Below are 21,464 nucleotides of genomic sequence, written 5' to 3' on the forward strand. Positions count from 1 at the left end.
AACCTATTCCAACATACTGAACAATTCATTTCTATTATTTAAAATTCTAGTGGGTATAGAAAGGTAGTTAAAGTTTGGGCATACAAATCATAACGTGACTACTGTAGCTATTTTACCTTATCTTGTATGTACCATCTTCCGTTGAGTTTGTCGATGGTCGGTTAAGTAGTAATTTAAAATGCAACCAAATTAGTGACGCAGAAGAACCTTCACTAGATCGTATAAACTAAACTAGATCTAGATCTAAGTCGATACTAGAATGCTATACAGGTAAATAATGAACTTTAATATCAAGATTACAAATAAAATTTGCCTACTTACTCAATGGTATATTTTCTGCAACACAAGTCTAGTACTTTTTGCTTAATTGCTTGTTAATTTGGTTTAATGTTTATTGTAGGCTTTTAGTTTAACGCTAATTACATTAGTCAAAAACGAGTTTTATAGGTTTATCATCCCATCAGTTTTGTACTGTTTGCAGAATTTTGATACATATTTCATTAACGTAATTAGCGTTTTTTTTTTATTTTGTCGTATTAGTTTAATACTAACTCCAATTGAGATGTTAAGATCTAGAGGGAAAGTTGATGGGCGAAAACTTGCCTTTGTGGCGCTTGTATGCGGTGGATACGCTCTGTTTCTGGAGCTGAAGTCACTCGAGGAAAGCAGACGAGAGGGTTGGTGGAGGCAGAAGACAGAAAGCCAACCAAAGGTGAAACGAAACAACAGCGGAGCTAAAAGTATGACATTGGTTGTATTTTTTCATATCGCGTATTTAAGCCAGATTGTGGGCAATTATTTCAATAAAAATTCACTTTAATTTTATTATTTGTCAATAATCTGTTATTAAAATATGTCCTAAAATGTGAAGAATTCGTAACTAATCGGCTCTGATGAGTTATCACTTACCTTTTAAATCTTTTAGATATTTCAAATTTCTATTTTAAAGTCCATAATATTCTTAAAGTTGTGAGTCGTTGTATGCTAAAGTCTGAATTTTACGTTAAGATATGCTGATTGACTACAACAGAAGGTTTGGGACTGAGAGGTTAAAGGTTAACCCCAACAATGTCGACTCCATCAAGACGTGGTACACTGCTCTAGCCATGATTGACTGGTAATTAAAAAAAAATTTTGTAACAATAGAAGCTGATGTTGTGGCGCTAGTGTAAAAACTAACGATATGTATATACATGAGTTTTATCTAGAACATTCGATGGTTGATATTGTTTATCAATTTAACACTGTTACAATATCTTGTATTCAACATGTAATCATCTATTGTAGCATCATTATAAGTGTATGTGGGCTTATATGTAATGCTTACAAATTATGAGTGATAGAGAGCGTTTGTATAAATGTGTTTATGTTCTTTGTTTCAGGTACCTGGATATAGGTGTGGAGAGTTTGAAATGTGAAGACAAACAGATGTACGACTTTTGGTCTTTTTGTCAAGAAACAAAATTTAGTGTACAGTCGCCTTGTATAGTTTACTCGTTTGGGTAGGTTTTGCTTGCATTTGGTCAGGTCTATCATTTATTTGGGAAGGTTCTTCATACATTGTGTATTTTTTCTACGCTTATGTAAGTATTTCCTTAATTTGAGCCAGCATTATTCCCCATTTTGTAAATTTTATTTTAAAAAGATTAGCTTAAAAATACCTTTGTTTTAAATCTGTTTCCGTTTAAGCTTTATATAAATTTCTAAAATTGTATCCAATATTAATAAAAATTCAATAACGTATGTCAATTCCATCCCCCTTTATACTGAGAATACAATAAATAAAATACGTCAATTTCACCTTTCTTCAGACTGAGAATACATTTTGAGTTTGAAGACAGGTTTGCACATTTGGGTTGCGTCGTAAAATCGTTTGACCCCAGGTAAGAACATTTAAATCTTTGAATAAGCGCGTAATTTTTATTTTTTTATTTTTTTTTTGTAAATAAAAATCTGGATATTCTATTGAACTCGATATATTTATTTTTCTTTAAACTTATGTTGAAGTGAATAGGACTTTTTTTGTTTTAATTCAACAAAACATTACTTTATCTAATTTTTAATAGATGTTTTATGTTTTAAACTCATTTCTATTCATGTTGTTAGGTTTAAAGTTATATAAAAATTACAACAAAAACAAAACGTAATCATTAACGTTTTTAAATCGTGATCGTTTTATTGGACAAAGAAAGTTTATTAATCGCCATAAAATATCTCAAGTTGTATTAACACAAAATAATTATTTAGATTCATACTGTATGTATGAAGAAAAATAACTTTGCTTCAGTTTGTTTATAATCTTAAACATTTATAAACTGGTTATTTTAAAACAGCACACTTTAGTTATCTTTTAAATGATCTATTTGTATAAAAACGATTAACATAATTTTTTAAACTAAGAAACTGTTTTAACAATTCCACGTCATCAACATTGTTTTTTAATATTCGTAGCATAAATATCTCGGGCCGGATAAAAAGCCCAAATGTTGACTTCTACAACATTGGGATCGGTGCGGTCAACACTAACGTGTACATGCCAACTCAACCAGCCGCGCGAACAACCAGGAAGAAAGGACCGTGGAAGCTGAGGACATTGAGGACCATCTTACAGATGCAGGGGCACCAAAACGTACGTCTATTCATATAGTTTTAGTTACTGTCTCTTAGATTTCCAGAATACAATGTGTTACTTTTAATCGTTTCGATTTGAAATTGTCGTAATTTTTGCCCTGAAAATAATTCAGGTTAAAATATAAATCAAGAGATCGTCTTCTATTTTTCCAGAATGTTCTTGGCGTGTTGAAAATTATGAAAATATTGCTTAAAATCATCCTGTATTTTCCAGAAAATTCTGGACGTGTTGAAGATTGTGACAAACATTGCTTAAAAACCTCCTATATTTTCCAGAAAATTCTGGACGTGGTGAAGATTGTGACAAACATTGCTTAAAAACCTCCTGTATTTTCCAGAAAATTCTGGACATGATGAAGATTGTGGCAAACATTGCTTAAAATCCTCCTGTGTTTTCCAGAAAATTCTGGACGTGTTGAAGATTGTGACAGACATTGCTTAAAATCCTCCTGTATTTTCCAGAAAATTCTGGACGTGTTGAAGATTGACATCAAGTCCAACCTGTGGGTGGTGCTAGACAACATCCTGGAGACGGGGGCGTGGCGTCAGATTCGTCACCTTCTGTTGGAGTTCAACCTCTACCCCACCCACCCACACAAGGAGGATTACGTCATCTTATATAGGGTAACCTGCTAATGTATCTCTTTATTTGGTACTGTAAACTAACTGTAGGTATTTTTTTATATTTAGGAAACGAATCAGTTCACAGTAACCCTAACATAAATTGTGCCCTGCATGTCACTAGACGCACTTTAACATCTATAGGTTCTACATCCCAATACCACAAGCAACAATACTGAGCACTTCTTCCTTTGACTAATCACTTTGATACTCTAGAATTCCAGTGCCGGGGATCAAAGAGATACCTAATGCGACAAGTAATTGTTACAAAAAGCCAACTTTTCAGAAAAGATTGTACATTTGGTAGATAAAGTAGAGCTTATCTGTTTTCTTTATCCTCGATATTTTAAGATACAGCATAGTCAGCGACGTGGCCAATTTGGATTTACGACCCGAGTTATGTTGGACTCTAGGGCGTAATATCGACTCTGGCCGGTAAACAGAGATCGAGATTTTTGCGGTTTAGAAGTCGTTGCACATAATGGCATTTTTTTTGGTTTTCAGATGTTGACCAGGCTACGGGAGGTCGGGTTCATCGAGTACTACAGATCCCCCTCAAGTGACATGGTGCTAGAGGATGAAAGCGTGTACCTGCATAGACGTGTGTCATACTACAACTCACACTTAGTGCTGGACAGTTGAGCTACAACTCACACTGGACAGTTGAGTTACAACTCACATTGGACAGTTGATCTACAACTCACATTTAGTGCTGGACAGTTGAGCTACAACTCACACGGGACAGTTGAGCTGCAACTCATACTGGACAGTTGAGCTACAACTCACACTGGACAGTTGAGCTACAACTCACACTGGACAGTTAAGCTACAACTCACACCTACACTGGACCTACACCACCACCATTATCTTCCATAACCTCAAGTCGGCTTATTTTCAAGTAAATACACTTTATAAAGTCAGTCCATTTCTTTGCATTATCCATTACTATGCTGTTAAACAATATTTGTCATGTATGAATACACATTTTTACTTTCTCGTATATACGAAGTATAGAGAAAGTCTTGTGATCGTGCAAAAAACAAATCGAGATTTTTACAAATCTCGACGTTTTACACCTCACCAAAACATAATTTTGCAATCTTGTCCGTATGTCTGCGTGTGTGTGTGTGTCTGTCTGTCTGTGTGTGTGTAAACACGATAACTTGAGTACCGTTACAGCTAGGTTGATGAAATTTCTTATATAAGTATTTTATCAAAATCGTAGATCCGTATCAACTTTTGAGCGATTTCCGATAACCGGAAGAGGTACTTTTTCTATTTTGAATTTTTCAAAAGCCTATAACTTGAGTACTATTCAGATAGATAAATGAAATTTCACATGTAAGTAAAAGATCTAATTCTCTATCTTCTGTTAAATTTTGAGTAATTTCCGTTGACCGGAAGTACTAATTTACGCTATTTCCGATTTCTCAAAAAACGCATGTAAATTTATAAAGTACTAATAATATTGCGCACTATTATGTACATCTTTATTTGGCATTCGCTTGGTGAGCAATTCTTTTTTCTACTTGATTCTATTCTATTTTTAAAAGTTTAAGTAAACAAAAATTATGTCTATATTCAAAGTTGCCATCCCACGTATTATATTAGAATATTCGAGAAAGTTTAGGGGAAATCACTCCCGGTTATAGTTTAAAAAAAAATACGTAACAAAAACTGGATTTACATTTTGTCAACAAATAATTGGCTTGATATCTTTTCCAATGCGCTACATGTCATTAAATAATTGACTTGATATGTTTATCAATTACAACAAATAATTGACTTGATATATTTATCAATAACAACAAATAATTGACCTGATATGTTTATCAATTACAACAAATAATTGTCTTGATATGTTTATCAATTACAACAAATAATTGACTTGATATGTTTATCAATTACAACAAATAATTGACTTGATATGTTTATCAATTACAACAAATAATTGACTTGATATGTTTATCAATTACAACAAATAATTGACTTGATATGTTTATCAATTACAACAAATAATTGACTTGATATCTTTTCCAATGCGCTACATATCATTAAATAATTGACTTGATATGTTTATCAATTACAACAAACAATTGACTTGATATGTTTATCAATTACAACAAATAATTGACTTGATATTGTGCTTAGACACCAATCCCTGTTCCAAACACGCAGCCATTTATGTTTCTTGTCTTTGATACCGTGGTACCTGCATCTGGTATTTACCTGGTCTGTGTCTTCACTCTGTGATCTGTGACAACCGGAAAACACTACAACCATTCTACGGCTTCTGACTTACAATTTCTCAAAAACAATAACCTATTCTAATTTGATTTTATTCGAGTTTCATCATATAACTTAAATACTAAATTATCTTCTTTCTGTAAAAATCATATCTACTTAGAACTAGGACACTGAAATAATTTGTGTAGGAGTAATTTATCTCATAACCAAAACTTTAGGAAAGTTTCAATAAATTATATTTTTAGTTCACTTTATCTTGACTAAAATTTAATTATTATAAATTTAACGTTCAGTTTAGAAAAAAGATTATTTTCTGGCAAATCGACCATTAACACAGTTAAATAAGGACCACCGCAATCACCAATCAAACGTTTAAACAGCGTCCCATGTTTTGACGTAATGTTCTAACAACGATAAGCAAAAAAAATTGTTGACGAACGTTTTAAATCGTTAGCAACACGACGTCATACGAAACATTTGAAGCCGCGGCAACCACGTTCTAATCGTGTAGTTTTATCTAGCGTTGATTTACTGATGATGCGTTTTATTTTCATGTTCAACTTAATACACGTGATTAATGGTAAAATGATAAAAATCAATAGATTCTATTTTTGCTGTGATTGTTTTGATGAATCGTGGTCCGTCCCAACAAGAGCGAGTATTTAAACATTTCATGGAAATATTTAATTCGGAAACTTCTATTTTATGGGACAAATATCTTTTATTTGTTTTTATTTGACGCTATATGCCATAGAAATTTGCATTTGGATTTCCTTTTTATTAAAAATATTGCTCGCCAATAAAAAAAAGTTGAAAGTGTTTGATAAATATTTCTGAAGCAGTGGCGCTTAATTACAACGCCGATGTTCGGGAATTGTTCAACAGGACTACCACCGATTGTGACGACGTTACATTGCTAATTATCTAAACTCATTTATAATGCTTATCTATTGCGATATTGCAAGAAATTATATTTTCGTTTGCGAAACAAATTTCGTTGTGAGGTTTAGAAATTGTGAGTTAAGATAGTTAATGTTTTTATAATCGGTTCTGCTTGTACCTAGCCAGAGCTAAACTAAAACAAAAAAGTTTGAGATGAATGGGACGTTTTGTAACCTGGCCTCCGGCACGCTTCTGGAACAATCTGTGATGAGCCAGAACAAGCTGGTCCTGGTACCTTTAGCTGTGGTGTGTTCTGTGATAACTGCCTTTACGATTGTCGTCAACTTGATGCTGATCATCGCCCTCGTCAGATCCAGAAGTCAGGAGACCAGACAGGCACCTGGTAAACATGGAATAACGCAGATGTTGATGACGTCCATGGCGGTTTCTGATTTCATCTTTGGTGTTTTTCTCATGCCGCTTGGGGTGGTGGAGATCACGACCAACGGAGTTTGGGACTTTGGCGACGGTTTCTGCTACACAAGGATATTGTTAAACAACCTCTTGTGTTCCGTGTCCATATTCCATTTAAACTTTCTGGCTCTGGATAGAATACTGGCTGTGTACAAGCCGCTGTGGTATCGACTCCGAACAGCTAAAACAGGTGCCCTGATGGTTTCTATATCCTGGACGGTTCCAATAGTTAGCATTCTGTTTTTTGAGGTTGTATCTTTACAGCATGTATCTCTGCAGATCTTTCAAGAGCCAGAGGTTGTTACAGTTATTATCATCAATTTCTTTATACCTTTATCTATTTCCTACATTCTGTATGTAGCTCTAATCATGAAAATTGTAATTTACAATCTACAAACACGAAACAAAAATAACAACAGGCAATCACAATTTTCTGCACACAATGATAACGCTGGAGCATTCAATTTCGAACAACCAAACAATTTCAATACCAATGCAACCAACTTGAGTTTGGTGTCATTGGTCAACATGCCAAGCCATAACTCTAGTATTTCAAGCCTAGTAACAGACCAGACAAATGCCCAACTAGGAAACGTGTCTATAAATAAAAAGACACGTCAACGTATGTTTAAGGCTCTACGAACCATCGGCTCTCTTGTGGTAGCTTACACGGTGTGCTGGCTGCCGTCGTGGATATCCCCACCAATCATTTCTGTTGACCACTTACCTATGTGGTACGTCATGTTCCTATGCTGGATGGGATATTTTAACTCGGCCATCAACCCGTTGCTTTGTTGTTTTAACGTGTCTGTCAGGAGGGCCGTCAAATTATTCCTTCACGTCAAAGTTTGTTGACAAACATCAGCACACTCTGACTCATCGACATCGTTTTGTAATGTCTATCGCATTGAAACAATAAACGCTATAAAATATTGCATGAACTAACGCCTATGTGCAGCAATGTGTTTCTTTTGATAAACGCATTTTAAACATTGATGCATAAAGAAAGTTTCAAAGAAAGGACATAAAGCATACGAATTTTCAGAATGAATCTTAACAATAAAGTTCAAGTAATTTATTGAATATATTTCGTTCTCTGGTCGGTAAAGTTCATTGTGCTAAACTTAAAAGTTCCTAGTTCGAACCCCTGGGCAGATGAGGTTCGATAGCTGTGGACAGCAACTCATCTAGGTGAGAAACCTCCAAAATCAAACAACTGTTTCCTTGTAGTTTGTTCTTAGATAGACAAAAGTAAACGGAATAAAATCCAGAAGGAAAATCGGGCTGAAATTGGAGTCAACGGACCATAAATCGCATAACTTCAGGAAATCCTTTTAAACATTTAAAATTAAGAATAAAGAAGGATAAATTCTAATAAATAAATTGTTGAAAAAAATAGTAATGACAAAATTGTTTTAAATTTTTTATTGCGTAATGTATGTTTCATTTCTTTTACTGCTCACATTGATCCTTTATACATTAACTGTTGTAAAAGTTACAAATTGAAAACCTCTTGAATTTATTTCATTACATTTTAGTGGCCATTGTTTTTAATATTAAATAAAAAGCGTCAACAGAATTTTTTTTTCTGTTATTTTTGCAATTAGTAGAAAAAATAATTAATTAAAACATTCGGCATCAAATTGGTGTATAATGTAATATTTTCTGATGTAATAGATTTAAATCAGACGCAATTAGTCACTTTGATTTAATTCTAGTTTTTGTTTTGTAAAGTTGATTGATATTGCTATTATGTACAATGTTTTAACGTGTATACGTATTTAACATCATCTTTTTCCCGTGCACAATACGCATGAAAAGATTAAGTGGATATGATCTGTCTCAATAGTCTTGCAATATGATTGATAATCTGGTCGGCACTATATTCAGCCACCTACAACCTCGTAAACGGGATCCGAACTAGAGACTTTCCAATTAACAATCGTACACTCTACCATCCAATCAAGCCAGTCCCTATTATTCTAATTTATAAATAAATTTATACAACTTGAATTTTTCATCAAATAAAAAAAAACTAAATTTATGTTGAGAGTGTGTACCCATTAAAACATGATATACACATCATGCAGTCTATTATGACTAGTGTATTCGTATTGTGTATGTATAGACGTTGCTGCAGTAACTTGAAATACTATCGAATCTTTGTGTAAGTAAGCAAGAGATTCTGACGTAACTCTTCCATCAACATTTAACTGTTTTAGCATACACAACATATTAAGACGTGTATTATTTATCTCTAACTTATGATTGTTTTAAGTATAATAATATACATTTTCTAAATACAAAAACATGAATGTGGATAGATCGGTTTAAAAAGTGTAAACTACATTTTGGTATTTTTATGTCCACATTTTTAGTTTTAATAAGCAATGTTCCTTCAGTGATGTCATTTGATCCAGATTTAGCTTTCGGACATATCCCATTCCGGTGTGTTAGGTTTTGAGCAAACGTCTATTTAGGCAAACGTCCATTGGGGCAAACGTCCATTGCGGCAATCGTCCGTTGGGACAAACGTCAAATCGAGCACGTTGAATCTTTTTAAACAGAAAAAAAAATACAAAGAAAGCACAAACTCCAACAAAATTGCAAATACAACTCAAGCACAAAAGAAAACGCAAACGTAAACACAAAACACAAACGAAAACACAAACACAAACACAACAGAAAACAAACGCAAACAAAACGCAAAACACAAACGCAAAAACAAATACAAAAGAAAACACAATCTTAAAGAAACGCAAACCCCAACAAAATCCAAAACGTAAACGCTTTATCAAAGGGCTTTATGAAACAACGACCGTGCATACAAATGCTCTCACGCACCGCCGAACAAACCGTTTTCATATGCGTCCGAGCCCAGTGACAGCCTTTACCACATTTGTTTTCTCCGAAAAAAAACAACAAATAGTATAAAAAGGAGTAAAAACTTTGTCAAAAAAAAAGAACAAAAATTAAGTCAAAACTTTGTAAACAATAAAAAAAATTAAGTCACCTAAATAGATTCCACTCCATTACTACCAATAAGACAATGCTACGCAAGTGAATGTGTGGCAAGTAGTGTTTACTTTTATGGTTCTTAGAAAACACTTGCAATGTAATTAGAATCACGGCCAAACAACAAGCTTTCCTAAGCGTCCGCGTCCAAACAGAGCCTTTCCAGCATTCTCTACAAGTCTAATTCCACCATCTGTTGAAATAACACTTACATTATTGAGCGTGCATTGAATTTCTTTTTAAATTACCTCCCTTGGCAAAACTACAAAACAGTTAAATAATTTAGTTTTTTCGACCTTTCTATTGTTAAAATGTATTAATTTACTCTAAACATCTAAGCGATAATATTATTTGACATTGATCCATTTAATATGTTTTAGCAATTTGCGTGCATTTAATATTTTCTTTACGTTATGCAAAAGAGTAAAAACGGTGGCAACTATAAACTAAATTTAAATCGTTATGTAAAAACAAACCCTACTTTATTACTTATAATAAGACAATGCGATGCAATGTAAAAGCAATGCATGCGACCAATACAACACCCTTTCAACTAGTCAACTTAAGTTGTTTCCCTACATAGAAAATGCTTCACTGGCCCATTGACCCTCTCTGAAAAATTTCCTTTCCTCTCCCCACCCAGACTACTGACACTTTCATTTGACCTTCACCCCTTTTACTGTCATCCTTTGCAATTTTTTTTATAATCATGTAAATATTCATTATGTACATTTGCAAAACCTTTCGTTTTCATTTGATGTTCAAAATTATGTTAAAAAATTTGATGTTGATGTACTTGTTTAATTGCAAATAAAAGTATTAAAAAAATGCATGGTGCGATCTTTGCTTTTATGGTTCCAAAATCTATTTCAATGACTGACTGATACACTACCAGCAGCGTTATATTATATACTAGCTGCATGCCCGTGCTCTGCCACGTTATCTCTTTTTTATTGTACCAACTTGGAAACAGAGCAAAACAAAACACAACAGAAACACAACAGAAACACAACAGAAACACAACAGAAATACAACAGAAACACAACAGAAACAACAGAAACACAACACTAACATATATATATATATATATATATATATATATATATATATATATATATATATATATATATGACGTCTAATAATTGATAAGCGGCTTTGTTGTCATGTTTCCAGTGTGGTGGGTCTGGCAACGATTTACATTTTTAAAATGGAACGTTTTACATTATAATCTCATGATAATTGATCACAAGTAATTATCGACTAATTGATCGCCTGCCTTAAACAAACAATGATTGTCGAGTTAAAATGTGGGGATCACTCGCCGCAGTAGGTTAGCCAACAGACGAACGATACCAGCAAACACAGTGGTCATAAAACAATACCGCTTTGTCGTCTGATTCTATCTCTATCGTGACGTTTAACTATTTTGTTCGGACGTTGATAACGGCATTTTTAGACATCACTTAATTGATTTAATTTGTTTGAATTAAAAGTAAACAGCGCAACAACGAACAACCACATTCGGGAAGAAAGATTTGAAACTTTATTGAAGTGCGGTGCTTCTTGTAACAGCAGATTTATAGGTGGCATGTGTATGTTGTGACTTTTCTCATACCAGTAAGAGCGGTATAACTAGAGTAACGTTTAACGTTAACTTTTTAACTATATTTACGTAAAATTTTAACATTTTACTTTGGTATTGATTATACTATTACTTTACGAGACTGAAAATGCTACGCAAAGCTTTCATTTTTACAGCAATTATTTGATTGACTCTCAAAATTAGTTTGGTTCTTGAAAAAATCTTTTGACGACAGCGAAATAAAACGATTTCAATGAATAAAACAATCTGTTTCGTAGCAAATACCGCGTATAAGCAATACGATGGGATCGACACAGCTAACTTCGTTGTACCTTTAGCTGTTGTGTGTTCTGTGATAACTGCCTTTACAATTGTCGTCAACTTGATGCTGATCATCGCCCTCGTCAGATCCAGATCTCAGGAGACGAGACAGGCGCCTGGTAAACATGGAATAACGCAGATGTTGATGACGTCCATGGCGGTTTCTGATTTCATCTTTGGTGTTTTTCTCATGCCGCTTGGGGTTTCAGAAATCACCAACAACGGTAATTGGAATTACGGGCTTAGTATGTGCCAAGTTAGAACATCTTTCACTAACATCTTATGCGCCGTGTCAGTTTTCCATGTGAACTGCTTGGCACTGGATAAACTGTTGGCCGTGTACAAGCCGATGTGGTACCGCTTGAGGACTGTCAGGACGGGTTATGTAATGGTCTCCTTTTCTTGGCTGTTTCCTGTAGCACTTACCGTGTACTGCCAGATCGCGGTGTTAAACCAGATGGAAACATCAAATCAATCTGTGAATCCTTTAGTTATGTTTTTCCTTGTTGTAGCGTTTTATCTTCCTTGTATGCTAGCTTATGTGTTATATGCGGCTATACTTCAGAAGGTTCTGAGGTATAACAGGAAGGATTTTAAACCTAAATATACAATAGAAAGATCTTCTGTTGGTATACAATATACAGAAGGCACCAGAGATATTTCCAAAATCAGCGAGTCTACTATGATTCCTGGGACTGCATCTTATATTACATGCAACATATCAAATGATGAAGCAGTTCCAAAGATAGGCCCACGTGACAATGCTACTAACATACTTACAAAACAGAATGGAAAGAACGATAAAAGAAGTGGCAGAGCCATTTACACCATTGGTTCGTTGATGGTGTGTTTCACAATCTGTTGGGTGCCATCTTGGTTAGGTCCGCCAATCTTGACAGATGATCAGCTGCCATTTTGGTTCTCCTTATATGGCTACTGGGTGGGTTACTGTAACTCGGCCTTGAACCCAGTGCTGTGCTGTTTAAATAGGTCGGTCAGACAAGCGGTCAGTTCATTTGTTCAGTCGGTCATAAAAGCTGTCATTTCGTTTGTTCAACAAGTCTGACAAGCGGGCCTATCGTTTGTTTAATGTAATTCCTGTTCAAATTAATTCGATAAAAACTTCAATAATGGAGATTAATTTCTGTGTTTATTCCGTACTTGAACAGTCCCAAGACCTAGAATGACTTGCAGACCGCAATTCTCATGAAACTGTTATGACGCCCATGATTCCACCCAGCTGGGAAGAGCACCATGTTTAGTGAAATAATAAACTCCACATCGTTAACCACACAGGCAATCCGTGTGATGTGGTAAATGAAATTGTTTATAAAGTAAAGAGTACAAGAATAAACAACTCCACCGGCACTGTGAAGCTACAGGTCGCCGTGAATAAGTCACCTTTTGTTTGGTACATTTTCAGCAAAATGAATAAACAAAACGATTGCTAAATAAGTAAAAAAAAAAGCACTTTGTCTTTTTTTGTGTAATTGGAAAATAAAACGAAGTATTATTAACAAAACATAAAATTACCATTTAAAAAATACGTTAGTTATTTAAATTTATTCCTCCTTGGGCCAGATATTTTTTTATGTATTATTATAAAACTAGCCATCGGTACCCGTTTCACGTTAATTATAGGCCTATATATTTTTAAATGTTGTACTTGTTTGAGAAAATTAATTTATGAAATAGTTATTGGTAAAAACGCAATGTGCTTTACTAAACGCTGTACGATATTATTGACAAAGCAAAAAAATAGATAATTAGCTAAAAATCCGACACATTTAACATACCACAGGCACACACTGATTAAATGACTTAAATGATTCCGTTAAAATCTGGCTATTCAATTGTCATTATGTTGTTTTTAAGTAATTTGTATTAGTTTGACCGATAAAATTGTATATATTTCATAGCATACGTCTTGATGAGTAGATCTTTAGATCTAGATATAAATCAAATTTAAATGAAGTAGATCCTTTCTTTATAGTCTAAAATCGGAAGATTCACATATAAAAAAATATTTTAAAAAATAACTTAGACTTGGTGAGTCTCGATCCCGCAACACCTGCGTGGTATTAAGTACACTATCATCTCAGCTATTTATAAAAAAATATGGAGAATGAAAGACGTATTTAAAAAAATATTTAACTTACGCGAATATGCTTATTCTTTCTAATTATTTTTTTATCCCAAAATATCCAGTTCCATAGCTAAACAAACAAAGATTTCTATAAAATAATTAAGGCCTGAAATAGTTTAATATAGAAATTTATTTTTGGAATAGATTCTAGTGTAGATAGTCTAAATCTAGATCTTAGCGACTTAGTAGCGTCTACGTCTAGTTTTTACGTAGATCTAGATCTGGCTCTAGATCTAGAATCCAAATAGATAAAATAAATTTTATAAGTTTAGGCCGAAAAAATTGTATTGTATACATTTCATAGCGTACTTAGATCTAAATCAAATGTGAATGAAATAGTTCATTTCTTTTTATTCTAAACTCGACAGATGACGTCATTAGTTAATGTATAAACATTAGTGACGTCATTGTTTCATGGTTTCTTTTTCACAAATATAAACACTTTTCCTGTTGCGTAATTAAAACTGTTTTTCTACATTCGAATACGCCTTTATTTTTATTTTTCTTCTTTAAATAAAATGTTGGATATACATTTAAAATACCTTCCATATTATTTTCGAAAAAAGTCCGTATCAAGTTCTCCATATATCGCTGAAGATTCTGATGTGATACCCAGCGAAAATATTCTGCGGACAGAGAGAGAGAGAGAGAGAGAGAGAGAGAGAGAGAAGTGCGCACATGGTCTTTTATATATTAGGATACTGGGGAACATTGTATATCTGAGTTAAATCGTTAACATTTTTTTTATATTGCAACTCGGGATATAGACATGATTTTTAACCAATTTTTAATTACTTAAACTTTTTAAAATTGAATAGAATATGGTAGAACAAAGAATTTGCGTATCAGGTGAAAAGCATATGTGTATAATAGTGCGGAATATTTATACTTTAAATATTCATGTGCGTTTTTGATAAATCAGAAATAACGTAAAGTACTACTTCCGATACACGGAAATTACTAAAAAAAAAAATCATCAGAATTCAGAGAATAAGATCTTCTACTTATATGTGAAATTTTTTCGTCTAACTTAATAAAAATCAAGTTATCGGCTTGAGAAAAAACAAAAAGAGAATAAATTTCCACTTCCGGCTACCGGATAATGCTCAAAAGTTAATGCAGAAATAAAAATTGTATGTAGTACTTATATATAAATTTTTCATCAACCTCGCTGTAACGGTACTCAGTTTGACGTGTTTACAGATACACATACACACATACTTACACATGAACGAATTCTCCGACTAGATTACGCGTAAAACGCCGAAATTTTAATAAATGTGGGTTTAGAATTTTTTCCGAATACATTAAGTCCCCTGTAGTGCGTATATGATGAAGTAGCCTACTAAGAAGCAAAACGGTGAAAACTGTCAAAATTGTATGTGATTTTTTTTCACGATTACAATACTTCCTCTATACTCTATATACGAGAAAGTAAATAAACCGGAAGTGATCTCCACAAACATTTCTGAAATATTCTTATATAACACTAGGGTGTATTGCAATTCGGGGTATAGACATGATTTTTAATCCATTTCTAATCACTTAAACTTTATAAAATAGAATAAAATCTCATAGTGAAAAGAATTGCGCACCAAGTAAACGCAAAACAAGATGTGTATATTATTGCGGAATATTATAAGTACTTTATAAATTCACATGCTTTTTGTTAGAAATCGGAAATAGCGTAAATTACTACTTCCGGACAACGGAAATTACTGACTACATCCAATCTGGGAGAGACAACGCCAAAAACAAACAACAGTTGCTGCCTTGTAATTTGGTCGTGGATAAACAAATGCATTGGAAGCAAATCCAAAAAGAAAAGCAGGCTGAAATCAGAGACAACGGTCTATATGGCGAATAATAATACTTATGATGTTGGAGGGAATCCCTTGTAAGACTAGATTGAAGAAAGAAGTCGAAGACGCCCCTGAATATGATTTTTTTTCTTAAATTTTTGTGATGCTTTGATTGTGCCTATTATTTTAACGGCATCTTTTCCTATTCAAGAAACTTGGGGGAGAAAGTAAAGTCCATCTTTTTCAATATTCTCGTAGATTGTATGTTTGTTTAGTAATAGTTAGTTTTAGCGGCCGTTATATTTACTATAATTATGTATCTATTTTATAAAGTTATTGTTCTTTAAGTAACTAATAATTCCCCTGCGTTATTAATAAAATCAGTGAACAAAATACCAATTAATTATTATGGGCTTCTAGATTAGGCTATTTATACTTTTAAATATTCATATTTTTCTTTTTTTTTCTTTTCTTAATGTACTTTGGTGACATTGTTGACATTGTTCCTATTCTTAGTGTTTTAGTGACGTTTGAAAAATATCTATATACTAATAAAACTGCGATTTCTTTACAAGTTTGAGTATTTATATTTTTGTTTGTTTGTTTGTCCGTTTGGTTACAAGAGAGAGTCTGCACTATGTGTAGAGCTGTAAAATAGTATGTAGGCAGAGAACAATTTTATTTTTCAGACAGTTAATCACAAATTAATTTAAAGACGTTACTTAATTTATTGATTTATTCATTGGTAGATTAACCACGTAAATTTCAGAAGTTCAGAACAATGACTTTACTTATAGAGAATAGTGTCGTCACATGATTTATTTACTTTTTACATCAACAAAGGCGGCTTCCATACAAGATTTCGTTGCCCATTCAGAACTTTAACGCTTTATAAAGCTATATGTTTTGTCGGCTATAGCTTTAACAAAGCGTCTTTTTTTTTTGCAATTTTCTTTTTGTTTCAACACTATTATCAATTTTTAACAGTTCTTTTTATTTTAGTAGGCCTATACAATAAATTTCTCTAGATCCACAGATCAGCTGTCGAAGGAATAAATAGTTATGAATCTAGCTAGGTCACTAGACTTAACGTAAATACTAGATATAGACTTAATGTAAATTCTACATCTAGAATATATTACAGGCCTTAATTATTTTACATAAATCTTTGTTTAGCTTCAATGATCATCTAATTCGAGAATGCATGGGATTTATCTATCTAAGTTCTAGACCTAGATCTAAATCTAGATCTAGAGTTACGGCCAAAACTAGAATCTAGACCCAGCGTAAATTCTACATCTAGAATCTAGAAATATATACTAAACTATTTATTTCAGCCCTTAATTATTAATATAAATCTTTGTTTAGCTATGGAATTGGCTAATTTCGGATATAGGCCCCTAATTAAAGTTAAAATAATATGACCTATTCGCGTAACTGGTTTCTTACTTTGCAGTACATTATAGGACTAATTCTACATTGGTTACCCCGTACCCATATAATAAAGCTAAGATGGTAGTGTAATGGCTTCCATGCGGGTGGTACGGCTTCGAGACATATAACGACAAAGTTATTTTTTTCAATTTTTGTTTTTATAAACGTGAATGATGAAGAAGCCTATCGGGACCTCGCGGGACACAGGGCAGGTGAAGTAGAGTTCTTCTTTTTCTTTGTCCTCAGCATATGAAGGGATAGTGTGGTCAGAGACATGCTCGACCGTAATTGTTTTTTAAACGAAAAAAAAACATGTTGTCTGAGACTCTGCGGGACACTGGGCAGGTGAAGTTGAGTTTAGTAGGTCACATGTGACGTCATTATATGAAGGAATAGTGTGGTCAGACCCATGCTCGGTCGAAATCAGTGTTTTTCTTTAAAGATAAAAAAACGTCTTTTTGAATGAGAGGTATAGTTATTTTGTGATTATAAGTGACAGACGTGATGTCATTTATGGATGACCCCCGAAACCCACAGTTATCTAGCCAGATAACGGGTAGTCTAGTAGTTTATAAAAAAAAAATAGCTTAGTAATCTCGATAAAATTCTGACATTTAATACCCGGGCTCAATGCGTGGGTTCCCCCCCTCGCCACCACCCCACCCCCCCCCCCACCCCACACACACACACCTCAACCCCTTTGATGTGCTAGAAGCTTTTCTGTGACTCACGGGTCTATTAACTTGTTTCCAGCGTTGTGTGTCTGAGATAAACGAGTTACATATTTAACATGGAACGTTGACTGGCAGCTTTCATTTTAAGTTCATGATAAATATCACCAGTAATCATCTACTAATGGTTTATTTGTCTTCAATAAACCTCCAATGTCGAGCCTCAATTTGTGGTGCAATCGCCGCGATAACATATAGTCAACATAACAACGGTACAGGCAAACAATTCTCATAGAAACAATGTGGCTTTATCGTCTGATTCTATCTGTATCGGTAAGTTTTACGTATGATCAGTGGTAAAGCCGTTATTAGATGTGATTTGGTTGGTTTAACTGGTTTTGTTTTTAAATATAAACACAGCAACCACGAAAAAGCTCAGTTGAGACGAAATATTTGATACTTCAATGTAGTGTTTTCTTGTTACTGGAGTTTTTATATATTTGACAGGTGTATACGTTGTGACTTTTCTTAATAAACTTGTAAGGGTAGTAATATTATTGTTACGTTTGATTTTAACATTTTACACATGTATGGTTTATACTATTAACTTACGGGACTTGTAATACTATGCATTTGCTTTGATTATTTATAAATAATATACAAGCTACTAATTCATTCGTTCTCTAAAATTAGATTGGTTTAAGAAGAACCTTTAGTTGACAGCTAAATAAAACCATTTTCCATGAATACAACAGCTTGTAGCTTAACATTTGCCGAGTACAAGCAACACAATGGGATTGCCACTAGTACGTTCGTCCTGGTGCCTTTAGCTGTTGTGTGTTCTGTGATAACTGCCTTTACAATTGTCGTCAACTTGATGCTGATCATCGCCCTCGTCAGATCCAGACGTCAGGAGACGAGACAGGCTCCTGGTAAACATGGAATAACGCAGATGTTGATGACGTCCATGGCGGTTTCTGATTTCATCTTTGGTGTTTTTCTCATGCCGCTTGGGGTTTCAGAAATCATCAGCAACGGTCATTGGAAGTACGGGCAGAATTTATGCTATGTTAGAATATCTTTCATTAACATTTTATGCGCCGTGTCAATTTTCCATGTGAACTGCCTAGCACTGGATAAACTGTTGGCCGTGTACAAGCCGATGTGGTATCGAATGAGGACCGTCAGGACGGGTTATGTAATGGTCTCTGTTTCTTGGCTGCTTCCAGTAGTGTTACTCTTCTACACCCTGCCCGCGATGTTAAACCTGTTGGGACCCTTGAATACGTCAGTGTATTCGTTAGTACTGTTCTTCTTTGTACTAGCGTTTTATGTTCCTTGTATGCTAGCCTATGTGTTGTATGCGGCTGTACTTCTGAAGGTTATAAAGTATAACAGGAATAATTTCAAACCAAAATTAGCAGTAAAAAGCTCTTCTTTTGGTACTAATTCAATCAACATCGAAGAAATTTCAAAGATCTGCACCTCGAATGTGATATCAGACTCTGTTTCAAATATATCAACAAACGAAGTAAATTCAACCATTCGGCAATGTGACGAAATTAACCTACGCACAAACCAAAGTTTAACTGAAGTTCAAGGTAAGAGAAGTGGCAAGGCCATTTACACCATTGGTTCCTTGGTGATTTGTTTCACCATCTGTTGGCTGCCATTTTGGATAGGGCCGCCATTCTTGACAGAAGATCAGCTGCCATTTTGGTTCTCCGTACTTGGCTACTGGGTGGGTTACTGTAACTCGGCCTTGAACCCAGTGCTGTGCTGTTTCAATAGGTCGGTCAGACAAGCTGTCAAGTCGTTTGTTCAGTCCGTCATACAAGCTGTCAATTCGTTTATTCAATCAAAAGCTCGTTCAAAGTGATTCGACCATAGCATTCTAACATGGATTTTAATCTCTGTTTTATTTCGTACTTAACAGTCAAAAGACTTGCAGACCGCACTTCTCATGTAAGTGTTAGGAAATCCATGATTCCACGCAGCTGGGAAGTTCACCATGTTTTGTGAAATAATAAACTCCACATCGTTAACCACACAGGCAATCCGTGTGATGTGGTAAACGAAATTGTTTATAAAGTAAATAGTACAAGAATAAACAACTCCATCTGCACTGTGAAGCTACAGGTCGCTGTGAATAAATATCCTTTTGTTTAATTTACCGCAAAATGAATATACAAAACGTTTGCTAAATAAGCAATAAAGGCACTTTCTCTTCATGTTGTGTACGATTGGCAAAATAAAATGAACTATTATTAACAAAACATAAAATTACCATTTAAAAAATACATTAGTTATGTATTTAATTTTATTCCTTCTTAAAATTTTTCTTCTTAATTTTTTTACATGTATTATTATAAAATACTGGGGAACATTGTATTTCTGCGTTTAATTGTTAACAATTTTTTATGATAATAACACTAATATGTAAATGATTAGGTATCATAACTTACGTACATTTTAGTTGATACGACATTGATTTTGCAGAATACCGCGCCATAGACGTTTTTTGGTTTTAATTATTATAATTCCATGTCTACATTGTATACGTTATTTTTTATATTCTATATTTTAAAAACCCACCAAATTTTTATGTATGTTTTATTGTAGAAAACATTTGTTGTATTTTAAACGACTTTAATTATGAAAATAAAACTACAAAACCAGCACCTAAATAGTGGTATAAATTCATTACTTAGTTGTTTTCAAAGTGTAATTAAAACCTATATTAATAGCAACAAAATAAAATAATGTATATAGAGTATAGAAGATTTCTTTCATCGTGAAACCGTTGCAGATATATTCCTAAGATCTGCAGAATAAGCTGATTTGTTGTACCTCCTCTTATATAGTTAGAGTTCTTTTCATCCGCCTGAGAAGTATTACTCAAAGTTCTACTAAAAGTGCCTAGAGCGTCTTTAATCTTTGATATTTCGCAATAGTAACTTTTTACTTTTTCGTATACAGAGTATAGAGGAACTGTTGTAATCGTGCATGAAAATCACATGAAATTTCGACAGTTTTGAACGTTTTACTACTCAGTACTTCATCATATACAGAATATAGGGGAAAAAAATCTAAATCCAGATTTATCAAAATTTCGGCGTTTTATATGTAATCGAGTTTGAAAAACTGGGCTTTGCAATTCTGTTCGTGTGTATGTATGTGTGACTGTGAACATGATAACTTGATTACCGTTACAGTTAGGTTGATGAAATTTCAAATATAAGTATAATATCAAATGTGTAGTTATGTATCAAATTTTCAGCGATTTCCGATAAACAGAAGTGGGAATTATTCTATTTTGGTTTTTCAAAGCCTATAACTTGAATAGTGTTTCAGATAGATAAACAAAATTTCAAATATAAGTTAAAGATCTAATTATCTGCCCACTGTCAAAGTTTGAGTAATTTCCGATGATTGAAAGTAGTAATTTAAGCTATTTCCAATTTCTCAAAAAAACGCGTTGAATTTATAAAGTACTAATATTCCGCACTATTATTCACACATCGTTGGCTTTTCACTTGATTCGAAATGCTTTTTTAAAATGAAGTTATAATTTTAAAAAATTATTAAAAATAATGTCTATATCCCGATTTGCAACCCACGTAGAGTTTTATAAGAAT

The 21,464-nt window shown here is 33.7% G+C and overlaps 4 protein-coding genes across 4 annotated transcripts; all 4 read left to right on the forward strand.

Moving 5' to 3' along the window:
• Positions 1-256: 256 nt before the first annotated feature.
• LOC131941806 (uncharacterized) lies at positions 257-3,894 on the forward strand. Its single transcript, XM_059301344.1, has 8 exons — positions 257-270; positions 571-740; positions 1,009-1,117; positions 1,383-1,502; positions 1,812-1,883; positions 2,452-2,629; positions 3,094-3,255; positions 3,757-3,894. The coding sequence occupies exons 1-8, from the start codon at positions 260-262 to the stop codon at positions 3,892-3,894; spliced, it is 960 nt and encodes a 319-aa protein (XP_059157327.1). The 5' UTR covers positions 257-259.
• Positions 3,895-6,594: 2,700 nt separating this feature from the next.
• On the forward strand, positions 6,595-7,710 carry LOC131941812 (trace amine-associated receptor 5-like). Its single transcript, XM_059301355.1, has one exon. The coding sequence runs from the start codon at positions 6,595-6,597 to the stop codon at positions 7,708-7,710; it is 1,116 nt and encodes a 371-aa protein (XP_059157338.1).
• Positions 7,711-11,837: 4,127 nt separating this feature from the next.
• Positions 11,838-12,839, forward strand: LOC131941820 (5-hydroxytryptamine receptor 5B-like). Its single transcript, XM_059301368.1, has one exon. It carries the CDS (start codon positions 11,838-11,840, stop codon positions 12,837-12,839), a length of 1,002 nt encoding a protein of 333 aa, XP_059157351.1.
• A 5,729-nt stretch (positions 12,840-18,568) lies between these two features.
• LOC131941827 (octopamine receptor 1-like) lies at positions 18,569-19,705 on the forward strand. Its single transcript, XM_059301380.1, has one exon. The coding sequence runs from the start codon at positions 18,569-18,571 to the stop codon at positions 19,703-19,705; it is 1,137 nt and encodes a 378-aa protein (XP_059157363.1).
• Positions 19,706-21,464: the final 1,759 nt, after the last annotated feature.

The sequence above is a fragment of the Physella acuta genome, unplaced genomic scaffold (genome assembly GCF_028476545.2).
Source record: "Physella acuta isolate Inbredline_101_S28 unplaced genomic scaffold, ASM2847654v3 ptg000032l, whole genome shotgun sequence".
Taxonomy (NCBI): Eukaryota; Metazoa; Mollusca; class Gastropoda; family Physidae; genus Physella; species Physella acuta.